The following is a 21,391-nucleotide window of genomic DNA, read 5'->3' as shown; positions in this document are numbered from 1 at the left end:
CAGTACAATCATTTCCTAAAATAATACTGTTTAATTTCACATGGATCTCTGAAATTTCTAATGTTATCATTGAAGAAAATATTGTACATGAATTACAGTTGTAAATGGAAACTAGAAACTTAACGGTAGTCCAATTCTAATTTTGTTTTAGAAGTTTACCCAAACTAATTCCAAATATTCAACATGTTCTGGATCCAATGAAACTAGTTCAGGTAAGAAAGCTATTCTGGAAGAAATTTGACTAAAAATTTAAGTTCTATGGAAATTATGGAATGTGATATTTTTCTTTAATCATCTGAATTGCACTTTTGCCGCTTATAATAATGTGACCTTCAGTCCCACAATATTTTACAAATAACCATTATAGCTATATCAATTTTGAATGAAAACTCAAGCCAAAGTACCTGTTTTTTTTTCTTCAGAAGTCTTTGCCTTTTCTAATTTATATGCATTTGTAAACTTGAAATTTTGGAACTTTTGTTTTCTACCAACTTATATGAACAGTGGTAAATCCTAATTGAAAAACCACACCATAGCACATTGAGAGAGCCTTTATTAATGGCAAAAAAATATTGGCTTACTGTTTCAGTTGGTTTTGCTTTAAAAATGCTGGCACAGTTAATTTGTGCTTTAAAATCTATGTTCCTTCCTGCTGGTTTCTCCAATTTTAAGATTCTGTGATCTAATATTTTTTTTAAAACATTACAGATGGGCCAACTTCAGTACAAAATTTGCAAGTTGTTAGATTGTTTTAGGTACCTTTGTGACTCTTGTTGGTTTTGTCTGTTTAGGGCCTTTTGTGTTGATTTACAAACAAAATGGCTAAATCGCAATAAGCTTTGTAAATTGGCAGATGATATGAAGATTGGTTTTGTTGTGGATAGAGTGGGGGGGGGGATGGCAGATGGAGTTTAACTTGGTCAGTGTTGGACATTAGTGATCAAATGTAAAGAGATAGTGCACTATTAATGGCAAGACCCTTAACAGTGTTGATGAGTAAAGGGATCCTGAAGCTCCCTGAAAGTGGCTACACAGGTTGATAGAGTGGATACGAAGGCACATGCTATGCAAGTCTTTATTGGTCAAGGAATTAAATTTAACTGCCAGAAAGTTGTACTGCAACTTTATGAACCTCTAGTTAGGCTACATCTGGAATATTGTATTCAGTTCTGTCTACCCCATTATAAGAAGGATGTGGAGGCTTTAGGGAAGGTGCAGGAGAGGTTTACCAGGATGCCTGGATTAGAGGGCACTTGCTATACGGAGAGATTGGGCAAACTAAGTTGTTTTCTCTGAAATAGCTGAGGCAGAGGGAAGACTCTGATAGATGTTTATAAGAGTGTGAGAGGCACAGACAGGGTAGACAGCTAATATATTTTTCCCAGGGTTGAAATTTCCAACAACAAAGGGCATGCATTTAAGGTGAGATAGAGTAAGTTCAGAGGAGCTGGTCCAGGCATGTTATTTTACACAGTGATGGGTGCCTGGAATGTGCTGCCTGGGGTAATGGTAGAGGCAAACATGACAGGGGTGTTCATGAGGCACATGAATGTGTTGAAATGAAAGGATATGGACGTTGTGTTGGCAGAAGGGATTAGTTTAGTGTATACTTGATTACTAATTTATTAGCTCAACACAACATGGTGGGCTATAGGACCTGTGGCTGAGCTGTGTTTTATGTTCTTTAAGTCAGCAGGATACAAAAGTGTAAATAAAGTGCTAATTTACTGAGCATCTGGCCAGCACAACTAGATAGATAAATAGATACTTTATTCATCCCCATGGGGAAATTCAACATTTTTTCCAATGTCCCATACACTTGTTTTAGCAAAACTAATTACATAAAATTACTCAGTAAAAATATGATATGCATCTAAATCACTAGTGAAAGATTGTATAGTTCCATGAAGTTATTTCATTTGTTGAAAACAATATATCTTTCAGATTCTCTAGATGATTTCTAAATGACATTTTAAACTATTAATCAAATAAACTGACTTACTATCAAGCAGTATATATTTGATAGATAGATAGATACTTTATTCATCCCCATGGGGAAATTCAACTTTTTTTCCAATGTCCCATACACTTGTTGTAGCAAAACTAATTACATACAATACTTAACTCAGTAAAAAATATGATATGCATCTAAATCACTATCTCAAAAAGCATTAATAATAGCTTTTAAAAAGTTCTTAAGTCCTGGCGGTAGAATTGTAAAGCCTAATGGCATTGGGGAGTATTGACCTCTTCATCCTGTCTGAGGAGCATTGCATCGATAGTAACCTGTCGCTGAAACTGCTTCTCTGTCTCTGGATGGTGCTATGTAGAGGATGTTCAGAGTTATCCGTAATTGACCGTAGCCTACTCAGCGCCCTTCGCTCAGCTACCGATGTTAAACTCTCCAGTACTTTGCCCACGACAGAGCCCGCCTTCCTTACCAGCTTATTAAGACGTGAGGCGTCCCTCTTCTTAATGCTTCCTCCCCAACACGCCACCACAAAGAAGAGGGCGCTCTCCACAACTGACCTATAGAACATCTTCAGCATCTCACTACAGACATTGAGTGACGCCAACCTTCTTAGGAAGTACAGTCGACTCTGTGCCTTCCTGCACAAGGCATCTGTGTTGGCAGTCCAGTCTAGCTTCTCGTCTAACTGTACTCCCAGATACTTGTAGGTCTTAACCTGCTCCACACATTCTCCATTAATGATCACTGGCTCCATATGAGGCCTAGATCTCCTAAAGTCCACCACCATCTCCTTGGTCTTGGTGATATTGAGACGCAGGTAGTTTGAGTTGCACCATATCACAAAGTCCTGTATCAGTTTCCTATACTCCTCCTCCTGTCCATTCCTGACACACCCCACTATGGCCGTGTCATCAGCGAACTTCTGCACGTGGCAGGACTCTGAGTTATATTGGAAGTCTGATGTGTACAGGGTGAACAGGACCGGAGAGAGTACGGTTCCCTGCGGCGCTCCTGTGCTGCTGACCACCGTGTCAGACCTACAGTCTCCCAACCGCACATACTGAGGTCTATCTGTCAAGTAGTCCACTATCCAATCCACCATGTGAGAGTCTACTCCCATCTCCGTTAGTTTGTGCCTTAAGATCTTGGGCTGGATGGTGTTAAAGGCACTAGAGAAGTCAAGGAATGTAATCCTCACAGCACAACTGACCCCCTCTAGGTGAGAGAGTGATTTGTGCAGCAAATACGTGATAGCATCCTCCACTCCCACCTTCTCCTTATACGCAAACTGAAGAGGATCCTGGGCGTGCCTGGTTTGTGGCCTCAGATTCTGTATTATCAGCCGCTCCATGGTCTTCATAACGTGCGACGTCAAGGCAACAGGTCTGAAGTCATTCAACTCCTTTGGTTGTGGTTTCTTCGGTACCGGGACAATACAGGATGTTTTCCACTGTCTGGGTACTCTTCTCTGCTCCAGGCTCATGTTGAAGATGTTGAAGATATTTAAAGCATGTTTTCCATCCCAGATATTATCAGCACAGGAAATGTTCTCTCTTTGTCCTTTGAGGTGCCCCTTTTAACTTACTATTTCGACTAAGGCATTATTTAATGGTCCCAATATATGGCTTGAACTCTCCTTTCTAAAATAAAATCAACAAATGTTGGAATTATTCAGCAAGCCAGTGAGAGTGTGTGGAGAGAAAAGTAACTAACGTTTTTAGTGAATGACTTTTCATCAAGCCACTAAGATGTTTTGCTGTTAAAGGTGTTTGATTGATAATAACTTGCAACTCTACTCAAGTTGAAAGAAAAAACACCATTGATGTTGGAATAGTAACATTGATGTTTATCTCTTTTAATTTTCCCTGCTATATGAAGCTTCCCCCTCCCTTTTGCCTTCATTAGATTCAGAGCTGCCTGTGGACTCATCTTCACCTGCAAGCACGGATAGTTGTTCTTCTATAGAATTATTCCGAGAGGCAGATGGTAAATACTGCATTAATTCAGCAATAAATGAAATAGCTCCTTCAATCTTTTTTTTGAATAACTTGCTTTTGGCAACTGTTTTTGAAATGGTAATGTTTGCTTTAAGATTCTTCAAGATTAATGGACGATATCTTCATTCACAAGTAACTTAATTATAGGTAGTGACATTTATCTATGAAGAAATATCTAGCATCTTTAGAAGTATAATCTTATTTGTGAACGTGTGCTTGGTTCATTATTTTTCTTGGAACATGCATGTCTGGAAGTTCAGTATTGCTAAATGCATTAGATGGTTGTAACAAGTGCTATGTCACTGGAATATATTCATTCATTTGAAGTCTTTATGCAAATACATTTTTAACTGATTTTAAAGAAAATAAATTCAGAAAATATAAATTTATCCAAGATTTGCCTCAGTCCCTGGTACAGGTCGCTGAGGTAGGTTCCCTTCTGTGAATACTGACTGAGAAAGTCAGGAAGCTTACTCACTTGCTGATTAGTGGTGGTCCAACTTCTAGCACGTCTGTGATTTGCAGTTTTCTCAATCATGCCCTGAATCCCCAAATGGAGCAGATACCTAAAATCTAGACCAAATATGCTGTAGCCAAGAATAATATTAGCTTTACGATCCATTCACTGCCCCAAGTATTCAAATGAATATCCATTTTTTTAAAAACTGGATGTCAAAAACATCAAATAAACACAAGTCAGTTGCATGTAACTGCTGTAAATTTCAAGTATTTTAAGAATTGAAGCTAAAACTAAGCAGTGAACATTATCTAAAGGTTTTATATGAGCCCTACCTATGTTAAAATTGAGATTTCAGTGGTCCTTCAGCTCATATTGCTTCACTTAGCATATGTTCATAAACATAGAAAATTACAGCACAGTGCAGGCCATTCTGCCCATGATGATGCGCTGAAGTTTTAACCTATTCTAATATTCTAATCCTTCCCTCCATTTTTCTGTTATCCATGTGCCTATCTAAGAGTTTATTAAGTGCCCCAAAGTATCTGCCTCTACCACTATACCTGGCAGGGCATTCCACACACCCACCAATCTCTCTGGAAAGAACCTGCCTTTGACATCACTTGGCTGTAATCACCTTAAAATTACGCCCCCTCATATTAGTGATATCTGCCCTGGGAAAAAGCCTCTGACTATCTACTTGATTTATGTCTCTTGTCATATATGCCTCATCTAGTCACATCCCATCTGCCTTCACTTCAATGAGAAAAGCCCTAGTTTGCTCTACCTATTCTCATTGACATGCTCTAATCCAGGCAGCATCTTGGTAAATCTCTGCATCCTCCCTAAAGCTTCCACATCCTTCCTATAATGAAGCGACCAGAACTGAACACAATATTCCAAGTGTGGTCTAACCAGTGTTTCATAGAGCTACAATATTGAGCAAGATGCTGCTGGTGATCATTGCAGATAAGTGTTCCAAAATTCCTCTTAAGTATACTTCATACATATATTTCTTCTTAACAATGGACTTTTAAATCACATCAATGATCTTCAGTTCTCAGGATCGACTGATGAACCCATACTAGTCAGGCACAGCACCTTTTAAGGTTCATCGCCATGACTGAAAGCAAGACAGAAGAGGTGAATCCAGACCACGCTGAAACGCAGAGGGATGAAGCTTCCTCTACCCAGCATCTTATTGGCAAATGTGCAGTCGCTGGAGAATAAAATTGAGGACTTGAGATTAAAACTGCAGTATAGGAGGCAGATAAGAAACATCTCAATTATTTGCTTTATTGAAACTTGGTTATCTGCAGATATGCCAAACACAGAAGTCAAACCAGAAAGATTTATGATTTATAGAATGGACCGAACTGTGGGCTCAGCTAAGACAAAGGGAGGAGGCATGCGTTTTATAGTCTGATTTTGTTGGTGCTTTGACATGGTGGTTATGTTAAACTCATGCTCCCCTACTTGGAACACCTAACGGTCAAATGTCATCCATTCCATTTGCCTTAGGAGTTCTCATCTGTGATCCTGACTGCAGCTTGTATACCACCAGTGGGTGACTATAAGCAAGCACTCGCAACACTGCATGATGGCATCTGTGGACAAGAAACAGCCCATCGCAACACATTTCATATAGCTGGAAACTTCAACTAGGTTTCTTCGAAGAAAACCCTGCCCAACCCAGCATACAACCTGTACCAGAGGTCTCAACATACTAGATCACTGCTACACTCCGATAACGAATGCCTACTGTTCCTTACACACAATGCATTTTGGTAATCAGATTGCTTGGTTGCCCTCCTACCTGCATAGAGGCAGAGCTTAAAAAGCAAGGCTCCAGAGATTCAAACACTCATCTAGAGATCTGAATGAATACACCATGGTTGTAATGGACTTCATTAGAACAGCTGTAGATAAGTGTATCTCCACTAAATCATTTACAGTCTTCCCCATGCCATTCTCTTTTCTCACTATTGCCATCAGTTTAAATGGACAAGAGCCTCAGGACTTGCACTACCGGGTTCAAGAACAGTTACTACCCCATAAGCATAAGGCTTGTGAACAGAGGGGATAACTACACTTACTTGGCCAGCCACTATATTCCACAACCAATGATCTCACTTTAAGACAACACACACAAGTGCTGGAGGAACTCAGCAGGCCAGACAGCATCTATGGAAAAGAGTAAATGGTTGACAGTTTGGGCTGACAAAAGATGTGATAGTGAAAGATAGCAAGTTTAGGGAACCTTGGTTTTCAAGAGATACTGAGACACTGGTTAAGATTTAAAAACAGTACTTAGTAGGTTGGAACAAATGAAGTATTTATGGAGTGTAAAAATACAAGAAAACACTTAAAGAAATCAGGCGGGCTAAAAGGCATGAGATTGCTCTGGCAGAGAAGGTTAAGGAGAATCCTAAGGGATTTTACAGATATGTTAAGAGCAAAAGGATTGCAAGGGACAAAATTGGTCCTCTGGAAAATCAGAGTAGTAATCTGTACGTGGAACCAAAAGAGATGGGGCAATCTCAAATGGATTTTTTGCATCTATATTTACTTAGGAGACAATACAGATGTCTATAGAAGTGAGGAAGTGGCATTGACTTCATTTCCCTGTACAGATTATAGAGGAGAAGGTGTTTGCTGTCATGAGGCAAATTAGGGTGGATAAATCCCCACGGTTTATCAAGGTGTACCCTCAGACCCTGTGGAAGGCAAGTGTAGAAATTGCAGGAGCCTTAGCAGAGATATTTAAATAATCTTTAACAATAGGTGAGGTACTGGAGGATTTGAGGATAGCTAATGTTGTTCCACTGTTTAAGAAAGGCTTTAAAAATAAAGCAGGAGAGTACAGTCTAGTGAACCTGACATCAGCAGTGGGAAAGTAATTGGAAGATATTCTAAAGAACCCTATATATAAGTACGGGTGTCCCCATTTTTCTAACGTTCACTTTGCAACAACTCACTGTTGCGAAAGACCTACATTAGTACCTGTTTTCGCTAACCAAAGAGGATTTTCGCTTTTACGAGAAAAAGACACCCACTTTATATGTGTGTTTACCCCAAGAAAGACTACAATGACTGTGAAGCCTTGTGCAGGCAGTTGTTTGCATATGCGCGTACGTGCATACGCATGTGTGTACGTGCTGATTTTTCTCCAAATCAATTTTGGCTCGCTGTCTTCCCGATACTGATAAGTGAAACTACACCGTGCCTACAATATTTTTACTTTAGAAAAGGGTGTATATCATATCATTCCTGGTTTACTATATGTTAGTGTTATTTTAGGTTTTATGTGTTATTTGGTATGATTTGGTAGATTATTTTTTGGGTCTGGGAATGCTCAAAAAATTTTCCCGTATAAATTAATGGTAATTGTTTCTTCGCTTTATGACATTTCGGTTTACAAACGGTTTCATAGGAACACTCTACCTTTGGATTGCAGGAGAAACCTGTATTTGGATAAATATGGACTGATTAGGGATTGTCAGTATGGCCTTGGGTGTGCTAGGTCATATCTAACCAATCTCAGAGTTTTTCAAGGATGTTACCAGGAAAGTTGATAAGGCAAGGGAGTGCATGTTGTCTACATGGACTTTAGCAAGGTATTTGACAAGGTCCCCCATAGGAAATTACTCAGGAAGGTTCCGTCATTTGGCATTCAGGATGAAGTAGTAAATTGAATTAGGCATTGGCTTTGTGGGAGAAGCCAGAGAGTGGTAGTAGATGGTTGCCTCTCTGACTGGAGTCCTGTGACTAGTGGAGCGCTGCTGGGATTGGTGTTGCATCTGTTGCTTGTCATCTATATCAACGATGTGGATGATAATGTGGTTAACTGTGTTGTGTATGTGACCAGTTACACAACAAAACTATAAATAAAAACTCTAGAAACTGGAGCTAAGCTAATGGGATTTTTACTTACGGAACCTGAACTGAGCACATATATATACAGTCGACCCTCCTATCCGCGAATTCCGCATGTGCGAATTCAACCAACTGCAAATCACGAAAACCCGCAAGTGCTCTTCCAGCACTTGTTGTTCGAGCATGTACAGACTTTTTTCTTGTCATTATTCCCTAAACAATGCAGTATAACAACTATTTTACATAGCATTTACATTATATTAGGTATTGTAAGTAATCTAGAGATGATTTAAAGTATACGAGAGGATGTGCGTGGGTTATCGTGGATCGGGATCAAAAAAAGTCGGAAGTTCTCTTAGTAAGTCGGAACAGGTACATCTGGTATTATTTAGCGTCAGTTTGTCAAATGTTTGTCTTAGTATATAGTATATATTTTACCTTTCTATGCATATAAAACACTTAAGAACGTATGTTTCGGTGCCGGGCTTGGGAACTTCTTCCCAAGTTCGATCCAGTGACAGACCGCTATCGAGTGCGCTCTCCACCGTGCTGGGTTGATGTGAGGATCAAAAACCCAAAACCCAATAATTAAACCACTGCGTTGCTTAGTAATAATTGTAGCTTTCATTGTGGCACAGCCTTTCTCACTTTATTCATTAAAATTGTTCCGATCGTTGACCGACTGTAGCCTAACACTTTTACAGTGACTGATGGTGTTTCACCTCTTTCCGATTGCTTTATTATTTCCACTTTATTTTCAATCGCGATCGTGATTATTTTCGTGAACACTGTGGATTCAGATCTCTGCCGCTGGGTCCTAATGTCCACTGCACTGAGACAGGTTAAATAAGGTCTGGAGTTCCGCTGGGTCCTAAGATCCATCGCATTGAGACAGGTTGAATAAGGGACTTGAGCATCTGCGAATTTTGGTATCCGCAAGGGAACCCAGAACCAATCCCTCACGGATAAGGAGGGCCGACTGTACATATCAATACGTGCCTAATAGCGTATGCTCAATAACGTGTTACTACGATACGACATAAAATAGTCCCATATTATACAGTAGGCTATATGGTGCACTCCTCCCCTTTTATTTTAAAAGTGTATCAACTTTTTTTTTCTGGAGCACCACGCTAAACAAATACTGTATGTGTACCCATAATATACAAATGCCTACCAACTGTTTAATAACTTAATGATATGAAATTATAACAAAGTAACGTAATAATAATTATAACTGAAGTCTCGGGGGGGGGGGGATCTTCTCTGCCTCTCAGGGTAACATCTGCCCTGCAAAGTTTGATTTGGGGAATTAGTCTCCACAGGTACATCAGGTGACTTCTCAGCACTGATGACAGGCGTTGTGGTGTGATGACAGCACTGTGGACGAGGTTGATGTGGTCACAGGAGTGTTTGCTTTTATGTCTGGTGAGTCAGGGCAAAATGTTGTTGAGTTTTCCAACTGAGCATTCAGGATTTGATCCATATGATGTGCTTCTATGACATACAGTAGGCTATATGGTACAAGCTGGATCAGCAAATTTGCAGATGACGCCAAGATTGGTAATGTTGTGGACAGCAAGAAAGACTATGTGACCTTGCAGTGAGATCTTGACCAGCTGGAAAATATGGTCTGAAAAATGGCAGGTGAAATCTGAAGCACTGTTGAGTGCTGTAGAATAAGGGAATCAGGGAGTACAGGCCCATAATTCATTGAAAGTGGCATCACAGGTAGATAGGGTCATAAAGAAAGCTTTTGGCACATTGGCCTTCATAAATTAAAGTATTGAGTAGAGGGGATGGTGTGTTAGGTTAAAGTTGTACAATGTATTGGTGAGGCCTAATTTGGAGTGTTGTGTGCTGGTTTGGTCACCGACCTACAGGAAATATATAAGTAAAATTGAAAGTGTGCAAAGAAAATTTACAAGAATGTTGCCGGGACTGGAGGGCCTGAATTATTTGTAAGGATTGAATAGGTTATGGCTTTATTCCTTGGAAAGTAGAAGATTGAAAGGAGATTTGATAGAAGTTTACAAAATTATGAGTAGTAAAGGTAGCATAAGTACAAACATGCTTTTTCCATAGAGGCTGTGTGGGATTACAACTGGAGGTCAAGTGCTAAAGGTGAAAGGTGAAAAGTTTAAGGGGAACATGAAGGGAAATTTCTTCACTCAGGGTTATTAGTGTGAAATGAGCTGCCAGCACAAGTGGTGCACATGAGCGAGATCTCAATAATTTGAGGAAAGTCTGGAAAGGTAGAAGGGCCCATTTCTGTGCTGTACTTTTGTATACTATTATAATAACATGCTATCATTTCAACTTGCAGATCATACTTGTGTGCAGCAGAAAGATATTGGCTGGTTCTGTTACAAAAATTCTACTCTTCTGGACAGTAGTAAAGCAGCAAACATTGATGTAGTACCTCAGCCATCAAATCTCTCAGATATTTTAGGTAATATGTACTTCTGTGATCATTTTGTGTTAAAACTGTTTATTTGTACGCATGTACTAGTTTGATGAGTAAAAGCTGCAGATAATATAATGCTTTTATTATTGTTATTCTTTCAGAAATTTACCTTGTAATAATAGTTTCTTTTGGATTTCAGAACATTCTGGAAATATTACAAAAGAAAGAAACTTCAAGTAAGATTTTTGCTGGTTAAAACAATTATGAAATAATGTTAATGCTGTCACTGCAAGCAAATGCAAAGTTCCCATTTCTAATAATGCCTCTTAATAAAGTTAACAAGTTTAATGTTGTTCTGAAAGACAGGTGGCAGTATTATCAGTGTGAGTAGAAATGACAAAGGTAATGCAGTAAATATAGAGGAAGGTAAATGGGAGACATCAAATTGGCAAAAACAATTTGAAGAAATAATTCAAAGAATGCATTTGGGATTATTCCTGAAATATTTGGAAAAGAGATCACTATTATAGAACTTTTTTTTTTTACAGTTGCTGAAACTCAGAGACCAGGCATTACAATCTTAAAATTAAAGCCAGTTTTTGTAAATTTGAATGCAGCAATGGCTTAAGTGTTTTCCATTAAATAAGCAGTGTGAAAAAAAAATTAGGAAATTTTCAAACAATTTCATTTCCATTGAGAACATTAATAATTCCAGAAGAAAAGTGATCCCTTCAGAGCTAGCAAAATAGATTGATGATGTATTTTAACAATCTAATACAAATGGGCTAAAGTTGGTCAGACAGAAAAGATCAAATATGAGACTAAATTAACAAGGCTTGTATTAGGGATTTTTTTATTTATAGATGTGGAATAGATGGTTCAAGAAATGTTAATGGTTTGTAAAGAAAGAACTCTAGTATTGAATATTTTTCTTTACTGTAGAAAATAGAAATTACAGAAATGTAGAGAAACTAGAGTCTTATAACAATGAGGGACTTTGTTTATCAGTGATGAAAAGTTACAACTGTCCCTTCATCAACAAAGGGGTTAAGTTCCTAGGGAACTTCTTTTGGAAGTGTATAAGATGATAAAGATGCATTGATAGAGTGTAGAGCCAAGGCCTTTTTCATAGTGTGTAAATGGCTAAAAGGAGAGGGCATAATTTTAAGGTGATTGGAGGAAAGTGTAAGAGGGATGTCAATGGTAAGTTTTCTACGTAGAGTGGTAGGTTTGTGGAATGCATTACCTGGGGTGGTCGTAGAGGAAAATGCATTAGTGACATTTAGGGGACTCTTAGGTAGGCACCTGGATAGAAAAGAATAGAGTGTGATGCAGGAAGGAGGTGTTAGATTGATCTTGAAGTAAGTTAAGATGCCAGCACAATATCATGGGCCAAAAAACCTGTACTATTCTATGTACTATAACTTTCCTACCATTGATGTTAGACTTTCTGTTGTTAGAATACCTGACAGTACTTGAATGTAGGTTTCACAAAGTTCAAAAATTTCTGTCAGAGCTCCCCATAATCTCTCCTCTTGCCTCTCCTGAGAACTTATTCTGTCTTTTAGGCTGCTAAGACACCCAATGCCTTTTCCCTTTTTTATTGGGGTAATTGTACAAAATAGGAGGTAAACCTCTGCAAATCCCATGATTTTTCCACCCACAATGGCAACACTGGAGAAGCTCTACTTTTAACAATGATCTGTTGGGTAACCACTTGCTTCCAATGTTTTATACTAACATTGCTCAAATGTGCTTTTTGTTTTAGAAACCATGTGACAGATGGAACTGAGGTGTATGGAACTTTTCAACCTAATTCGGTTACAGCTGCAGGTATTGGTTACCACAATGATCATCTTCCTATTCCAATCAACGTCCACTTGACCAGCTTCTTGCCCTCGTCCTCCATAAAATTCATCTCATTGAAATTTCCCAAACGTATTCAACATCCTCTCCAAAATTCTGTTCACATGTACTTTCTCTTGTTTGTTGACCTGGCTTGGCTTCTATCACTAGAGAATCTTGTAATATGCCTTCAAATTTCGTGCAGTCCATTTTTACCTTGTCAAATTCAAAAACCTGATATACTTAATAAAATATTTTACCAAATAATAGCAACAATATTAAGAATATTTTATAAATTGCATCAGAATTTTGACAACAGAAATGAGGAACTGAGTTCAAAATGGGAAATGATTTTAAAGGAAGTGAATTATCAACAGAAAGTTTAGGTCTGGTAATTTACGTCTTTTGATCCACAATCTTGTGTTGTGATCTCCCAAATTTTTGCATTTTTCCTGGAACTACTTGTCTGAATCCCTCCATTCAGGTGTTTGACCGTGCCATGGTGCCAAAATCCAAGTAACAAAGATGATCTTTGTGATCCCTGGTTGTCCTTTTTGACAGATTAATTCCACCATCCTCCTTCAGTCCTTCCCACCATGATCCAACTGGATTTCCATTCTTGTTTATCCTGAAATATGGACATGCCACAAAAAAGAAGCTCTACAAAGTTTGTTTTCTGTTAAAACTGCTCATATTTTTCCTGGAAATTTAAGATAATGGGGAGAATTGAAGGCGTTGTCTTTGTACATTAGTTGTTACCTCTAATGCCCCTCTGGCATTTTAACATTATTAAGAACCTTTGTGTCTTATCTGACCTGAGATGAGCTTTGGACTACTAAAAATATGGCTGAAGAAATTCCTCCTTGTCTCAGTTGTAAAGTTACATGCCTTTATTTAGAGGCTGGCAAATCATAGACTCTCCTAGTAATGAAACATACTTTGCTTATCTACTTTATCCAGGCCTTTCAGTATTTGAAACCATCACCTTACTGCCTTCTGGTTCCTCTACTTTTTAAAATTTTGATCCCTGCTTACATATTTTTCTGTGACTTTGGTCATTCTTATTTCTGTAATCTCTTCCAGATGTTATAGGTTCCTTCAATTCTGTTTATGTGATCTGAATAAACGTGCAGTATAAATTTCATCTACATTTTTCATTCCAATTGTGATGGTCAAAAAAGCATTGCCCAACCTTAAGGCACTTAAGGTTAACTTTTTGCTCATCACAATTCAACAACAAGATTTACCTTTTTCCATCACACTTTAATCTGCATGAAAGTGGAATTCACTCTCTAAATGTAGAACCCTTGCATTGTCAAATAATGTTAAGAATTCATTTTATTCTTATAATGCTGTGATACATTAATTTTATGTTACCATCAGGTATCTTATTTTTTTTAATAAGGTAAAAACATCTCTAAATTTCATCCAGACAATGAGCAGAAAACGATGTATGCAATCTCCATTTCATCAAAGAAGAAAACTATAGTAAGTTTGTGTTTTGTATCTTGTAACATCATCGTAGATTATAATTGTTTATAGTAACTGTATAATGGAAAATATATACATTAAATATATTGCGAAGAGTGAGTCAAAATTTTTGAGTATCTTTTGTTCTCTCAAACATTTGGGGTTCAGCTTTTTAAGTTGGAAGCTCTATCCAACAGACTAGTGGGGCAGTAGTCTGGTGTAATAATATTTGTTGAATCATATCTTACAAATAAGATCCCAATTCCTGTATATGTCTAGTTTCTGATCCATAGACCAAGAAAACTGTGTCAAGTAATATTTTTCTAGAGAACAGAGCAAAAGAAGTAAAGATAGCAACTTAGCTTAACTCTTGAGTCCTGAAATTTTTAATTGATCAATTCATTTTTGTCATCTTATTCATATTTTAATGAAACATAAATTGTGAAAACATTTACTTTTGGTTAACTAAATAAAAGAAAATTGATACCTATCTGGGAATGTATTCTTTACTGGAGTACAGGCGGCCCTCCTTATCAGCGGAGGATTGGTTCCGGGACACCCCCCCCCCCCCCCCCCACCCCACGGATACCAAAAAACGCGGATGCTCAAGTTCCTTATTCAACCTGTCTCAGTGCGGTGGACTTTAGGACCTGATGGAGCTCCAGACCTTATTTAACCTATCTCAGTGCAGTGGACTTTAGGACCTGGCGGAGCTCAGGACCCACTGCCCGCAGTGTTTCTGTTCTGTTGACGGAAAATGATTACCATTGAAAATAAAGTGGAAATAATAAAGCAGTTGGAAAGAGGTGAAACGCCATCGGTCATTGGAAAGACATTAGGCTACAGTCGGTCAGCGATCGGAACAATTTTAAAGGATAAAGTGAGAAAAATGGAGCATGTGAAAGGCTCTGCCCCATTGAAAGCTATAATTATTACTAAGCAATGCAGTGGTTTAATTATTGAAATACTTACATTTCTTAAGTGTTTTATATGCATAGAAAGGTAAAATATATACTACAAACCCCATTTCCAGAAAAGTTGGGATATTTTCCAAAATTCAATAAAAACAAAAATCTGTGGTATGTTAATTCACGTGAACCTTTATTTAACTGACAAAAGTACAAAGAAAAGACTTTCAATAGTTTTACTGACCAACTTAATTGTATTTTGTAAATGTACACAAATTTAGAATTTGATGGCTGCAACACACTCAACAAAAGTTGGGACAGAGTTAAAATAAGATTGAAAAGTGCACAGAATATTCAAGTAACACCGGTTTGGAAGACTCCACATTAAGCAGGCTAATTGGTAGCAGGTGAGTTATCATGACTGGGTATAAAAGTAGCGTCCATCAAAGGCTCAGTCTTTGCAAGCAAGGATGGGTCGTGGCTCACCCCTTTGTGCCAAAATTCGTGAGAGAATTGTTAGTCAGTTCAAAAGGAACATTTCCCAATGCAAAATTGCAGAGAATTTAGGTCTTTCAACATCTACAGTACGTAATATTGTGAAAAGATTCAGAGAATTCAGAGACATCTCAGTGTGTAAAGGGCAAGGTTGGAAACCACTGTTGAATACACATGATCTTCGAGCCCTCAGGCAGCACTGCCTAAGAAACCGTCATGCTACTGTGACAATTATAGCCACCTGGGCTCGGGAGTACTTCGGAAAACCATTGTCACTTAACACAGTCCGTCGCTGTATCCAGAAATGCAACTTGAAACTGTATTACGCAAGGAGGAAGCCATACATCAACTCTATGCAGAAACGCCGGCGAGTTCTCTGGGCCCAAGCTCATCTCAGATGGACCGAAAGACTGGAACCGTGTGCTGTGGTCAGATGAGTCCACATTTCAGCTAGTTTTCGAAAAAAAACGGGCGTCGAGTTCTCCGTGCCAAAGGTGAAAACGACCATCCTGATTGTTATCAGCAAAAGGTGCAAAAGCCAGCATCTGTGTTGGTATGGGGGTGCATCAGTGCCCACGGCATGGGTGAGTTGCATGTATGTGAAGGTACCATTGACTCTGAGGTGTATATTAGGATTTTAGAGAGACATATGTTGCCATCAAGGTGACGTCTCTTCCCAGAACGTCCATGCTTATTTCAGCAGGACAATGCCAGACCACATTCTGCACGGGCTACAACAGCGTGACTTTGTAGACACAGAGTGCGTGTGCTTGACTGGCCTGCTGCCAGTCCAGATCTATCTCTTATTGAAAATGTATGGCGCATCATGAAGAGGAGAATCACAACGGAGACCACGGACTGTTGAGCAGCTGAAGTCTTATATCAAGCAAGAATGGACAAAATTTCCAATTACAAATCTACTACAATTAGTATCCTCAGTTCCAAAATGATTAAAAAGTGTTATTAAAAGGAAAGGTGATGTAACACAATGGTAAACATGCCTCTGTCCCAACTTTTGTTGGGTGTGTTGCAGCCATCAAATTCTAAATTTGTGTATATTTACAAAATACAATTAAGTTGGTCAGTAAAACTATTGAAAGTCTTTTCTTTGTACTTTTGTCAGTTAAATAAAGGTTCACATGAATTAACATCACAGATTTTTGTTTTTATTGCATTTTGGAAAATATCCCAACTTTTCTGGAAATGGGTTTTGTATATACTAAGACAAACGTTTGACTGACTGACGCTAAATAATACCGGATGTACCTATTCCAATTTACTTATAATACCTAATACAATGTAAATGCGATGTAAATAGTTGTTATACTGTATTGTTTAGGGAATAATGACAAGGAAAAAAGTCTGTACATGCTCAAACAACAAGTGCTGGAGAGAGAACTTCCAGGTTTTCCCGATCCGCAGTTGGTTGAATCCATGCATGCGGAACCAGCGGATAAAGAGGGCCGACTGTAATTTGAAGTGACCCTTGGTGACCAAATTAATTACTTAAATAATTGCGGCAACACAAGTTTTTTTTGTCATATTACAAAAAGTGTAGAGGCTTTGGAGATGGTGCAGGGAAGGTTTTCAAGAATGATTCCAGAAATGCAAGTCCTCTATCAAGCCCATCATTATAAGATAGTTATTAATAAATCTCCATCCATAGGAATGTGTTCCAGACACTCACCATTCTGTGCATTTTTTTTTAAAGACTGCATTTGACATCTACTCTGTTACGTTTTGTAACTCCAAAACACAAAAAAAACTAATTGAAAGGAAAACGAGAGCCATGAGATAAATGTGTGCTTTGCTTTTACTTTAAAACGAAGTATGTGCATATCACGTGGTGGTGTCGTGATGTATGCAATTCCCTTATTTTTACATATAACCCAGAATGAATTATTTAAACTAACAATGCTTAGTCAAACAATATATTTACAATATTACTCCAATACTACTGAAATGTTAAATACACAACACTTCTCCCTGCTTAGCTGTAAACTCCCAACCAATATAGAATGCTTCTCAGCTATATACATAGTATGCTATATAATCCATTTACCAAATAGACATCCAGAGCATTGTAAGTTGCCCCATTCAGGTCTAAAGATTTAATTGCTGTGGAGACTTTCTTACTCTTGTTGGGTAATGTCTTTACTGACAAGCAAGATTACTCTGCTTGACAGGTGAGACTTGTGACTATGAAACAATCTTGGGTACTGGGGCCTTATCCATGGTGGTTGTAGGAGTTGACTGTGAGGCTAAAGGAAGTGGTTCTGACAGCTCTGGACACCTTTCTTCTCCTTTTCTCAGCTTTTCTCTATCTGCATCTGCTTCAATCCTTCTTATCTTTCTCTTTCTCACCTTTTTCTTGTTTCTTGTGAACATCTCTGAATTTGCTAATTTCTCGAAATTGGATCTCATTTCCCCTCTTCAATTTCATGCAATAACCTTAATGCACACAGCTTAGATTCTTGTGCAGGGAGTGGAGAGTAGAGTGTTCAGAAGGAGTGAGGTTGGAATTGGAACAAGGTGTGGTGAAGTCGAAATGGTTGATGTTCTGTCGGCAATTAGCAATAAAGAGATCCAGATCAGGTAAGAGACCAGAGCGGGGTGTCCATGAAGAGGGGGAGGGGTGAAGACAGGAGAAGGGGTCATCGGTGGGGATAGAGTCCTTGCTGAAGAAGTAGGCAAGTGGAACTCGCTGTGGTGTGGGCGAAGGGGGATAAAGGTAAGGCCTTTACTGAGGATAGAGCACTCTGCCTCAGAGTTGAAGGTTGGAGGGGATGATAAAGACCTGGCACGGATGAGAGCTTGGGATCAGAGGGGGGAGGGAGGCTGGTAGTGTCACTGGAGAGGGGAGGGTTGGGGTGAGAGGAAGATGGAGCCTTTGAGGGCCCAGGAGCTGGCGATGGGACCTGAGGGAGAGGGGGAAAGGGAGACAGGAGTCACAATAGCAGCATGAGAAGACCCGGCCTGGAGTTCAAGGCTGGAGTCACAGTTGGAGGCTGCACAATTGCTTTGAAGGTGTCCATGGTTGTTTTGAGTCCTGACGAAGGATCTAGGCCCGAAACGTCGACTGTACTTCTTCCTATAGATGCTGCCTGGCCTGCTGTGTTCCACCAGCATCTTGTGTGTGTTACTTGAATTTCCAGCATCTGCAGATTTCCTTGTGTTTGTGCTTAGATTCTTGTTTGTTATACTCAAAAATCCAAATGCTTGCAACTTCCCTGAAGCTCCTTGTATTCTCTTCCAGCTTAAAACCACACTATATTTTGCAAGTAACTGCTTGATTAACATATTAGAAGCTTTGGATTGGATTGGATAGTGGACTACTTGACAGATAGACCTCAGTATGTGCGGTTGGGAGACTGTATGTCTGACACGGTGGTCAGCAGCACAGGGGCGCCGCAGGGAACCGTACTCTCTCCGGTCCTGTTCACCCTGTACACATCAGACTTCCAATATAACTCAGAGTCCTGCCATGTGCAGAAGTTCGCTGATGACACGGCCATAGTGGGGTGTGTCAGGAATGGACAGGAGGAGGAGTATAGGAAACTGATACAGGACTTTGTGATATGGTGCAACTCAAACTACCTGCGTCTCAATATCACCAAGACCAAGGAGATGGTGGTGGACTTTAGGAGATCTAGGCCTCATATGGAGCCAGTGATCATTAATGGAGAATGTGTGGAGCAGGTTAAGACCTACAAGTATCTGGGAGTACAGTTAGACGAGAAGCTAGACTGGACTGCCAACACAGATGCCTTGTGCAGGAAGGCACAGAGTCGAATGTACTTCCTAAGAAGGTTGGCGTCATTCAATGTCTGTAGTGAGATGCTGAAGATGTTCTATAGGTCAGTTGTGGAGAGCGCCCTCTTCTTTGTGGTGGCGTGTTGGGGAGGAAGCATTAAGAAGAGGGACGCCTCACGTCTTAATAAGCTGGTAAGGAAGGCGGGCTCTGTCGTGGGCAAAGTACTGGAGAGTTTAACATCGGTAGCTGAGCGAAGGGCGCTGAGTAGGCTACGGTCAATTATGGATAACTCTGAACATCCTCTACATAGCACCATCCAGAGACAGAGAAGCAGTTTCAGCGACAGGTTACTATCGATGCAATGCTCCTCAGACAGGATGAAGAGGTCAATACTCCCCAATGCCATTAGGCTTTACAATTCTACCGCCAGGACTTAAGAACTTTTTAAAGCTATTATTAATGCTTTTTGAGATGGTGATTTAGATGCATATCATATTTTTTTTACTGAGTTAAGTATTGTATGAAATTAGTTTTGCTACAACAAGTGTATGGGACATTGGAAAAAAAGTTGAATTTCCCCATGGGGATGAATAAAGTATCTATCTATCTATCTATCTTTCTCAGATATGTTGTCGACAAAATCTGTTGTAGTCAAACAACAGCTTTTGTCACTTCCATGACTCCTGTAAGTAGCATGGCCCTTCCTTGGTCCAATATGCTTTCCTATCAGAGGCACAGAAATTAGCAGCAACACCTGTTTGTTCTGTGTTAGTTAACAGTTCATGCTGTACACCATGGAAACAGTCATGGCCTCATCCATACCTTAATTTGCTTTCAGTTGACATTTGCAGGGCATGTGGCATGCAACTGGTGGGTGGATCTCTAATCAAATAGTTGTCTCAGTCATTCACACCCCATAATGCTACCCCTCCTTATATTTTCCCATGTACAGCCCCAATTTGCCTTGGTTATTTTACTGTTATGACCGTCATTCCCACAGGAACTATCTTTTCTCCAGTATAAGTCCTTAACTGGATATTTGCAGGCTTCAGTTTAGTGCCTTTGATCAGGCAGACCACTTTCTGTTTGGACGCTGCAATTTTGTTCGTGTTCACTTTCATTACTGACCACAACTAAAGTGCAACTCTGTCTGCTGTTTCCATTGATATGGCAATTTCAATTGCCCTTTTAAATAGAGGTTGTGCTTCAGTTAAGAGAATTTTTTAACGCTTTCTTGTAAGATTCCACAAGCTAAACGATCTCTTTGTACATTACTAAGCTCATTACTGAACTGAGAATGCTCAGGCAAATTCTTCAAAGTTCAAGAATATTTATTATCAAAGTATGTATCCTTGCAGCTACAAAATAAGGAAACCCAATAGAACCCATTTTTTAAAAAAACGTGAAACACCCAATGTGCAGAAATAAAAACAAATCATGCAAACAATAAAATTAAGAAAATAACATTCAGAACTGAAGTTCATCAAAGTGAGTCCACCACAGCGTGGTAGAAGCAAAGGGTTAGTTATGTATTCATGCTTTATTCTGGTTGGTTCAGAGCTGGAAACAGTTGGGTGTCATATCTTGTAGACTACTGAATTACATTTGAAATCACTTAAGTATGTTTAACATTGGTAGTCTTAGGTTATAATTTTCATTGCTTCAAGATTGTATGCTTTGCTAGTTGCTAATAAAGGGCTGAATACCTTCCTTTGGCTTTTTGAAGATTATTATTGGATTGATCAGAGAGCGTGTCATATAGGATAATTCCCCATGCTTGGTCTCTAGCAGCGGCATTGGTTTGTTCAAGTTGCCGCTATAGACTCTTGGAGTTGAATAACCTGTTTCTTTGTTATATATCATATTTCTCTATGCATGACAACTGATGCTTGTAAAATGACCAAGATGGAACTTGCACTTGAGTCAAAAGAAGTTTAGGCCTCATTATTAAATACTCATTTAAAGAAAAAAATGCATATCTCTCTGACCTAGTTTTGCGAAGCTCTCTGTGCTATTTTCCTTTCAATCATAAAATAGGAGGACAATTTACCCAGATTAGCTGAAATGGACTCCCTTTTGATTCCAGTTATAAAACCTAAAGCATTCTGAAGTCAACAATGGTTTCAGTTCTAAATGTCAGACAACAACTTTCATCACTTTCACAATTTCTCTAAGTAGCATGGTCTTTCCTTGGTCCAATATGCTTTCCA

At 39.1% G+C, this 21,391-nt stretch overlaps 1 protein-coding gene across 1 annotated transcript in view; it reads left to right on the top strand.

Annotated features, from left to right (window-relative positions):
• LOC140739538 (uncharacterized) overlaps positions 1-21,391 on the top strand; it is a 51,408-nt gene that overhangs the window by 9,874 nt on the left and 20,143 nt on the right. The window contains exons 5-10 of the mRNA XM_073067938.1: positions 152-212; positions 3,851-3,958; positions 10,629-10,754; positions 10,909-10,945; positions 12,478-12,542; positions 13,960-14,042. Of these exons, the coding sequence (XP_072924039.1) occupies positions 152-212; positions 3,851-3,958; positions 10,629-10,754; positions 10,909-10,945; positions 12,478-12,542; positions 13,960-14,042 (480 nt within the window). The remainder of the gene's footprint in view (positions 1-151; positions 213-3,850; positions 3,959-10,628; positions 10,755-10,908; positions 10,946-12,477; positions 12,543-13,959; positions 14,043-21,391) is intronic.

The sequence above is a fragment of the Hemitrygon akajei genome, chromosome 15 (genome assembly GCF_048418815.1).
Source record: "Hemitrygon akajei chromosome 15, sHemAka1.3, whole genome shotgun sequence".
In the NCBI taxonomy this organism is placed as follows: domain Eukaryota; kingdom Metazoa; phylum Chordata; class Chondrichthyes; order Myliobatiformes; family Dasyatidae; genus Hemitrygon; species Hemitrygon akajei.
This window is presented reverse-complemented; position numbering and strand designations above follow the sequence as displayed.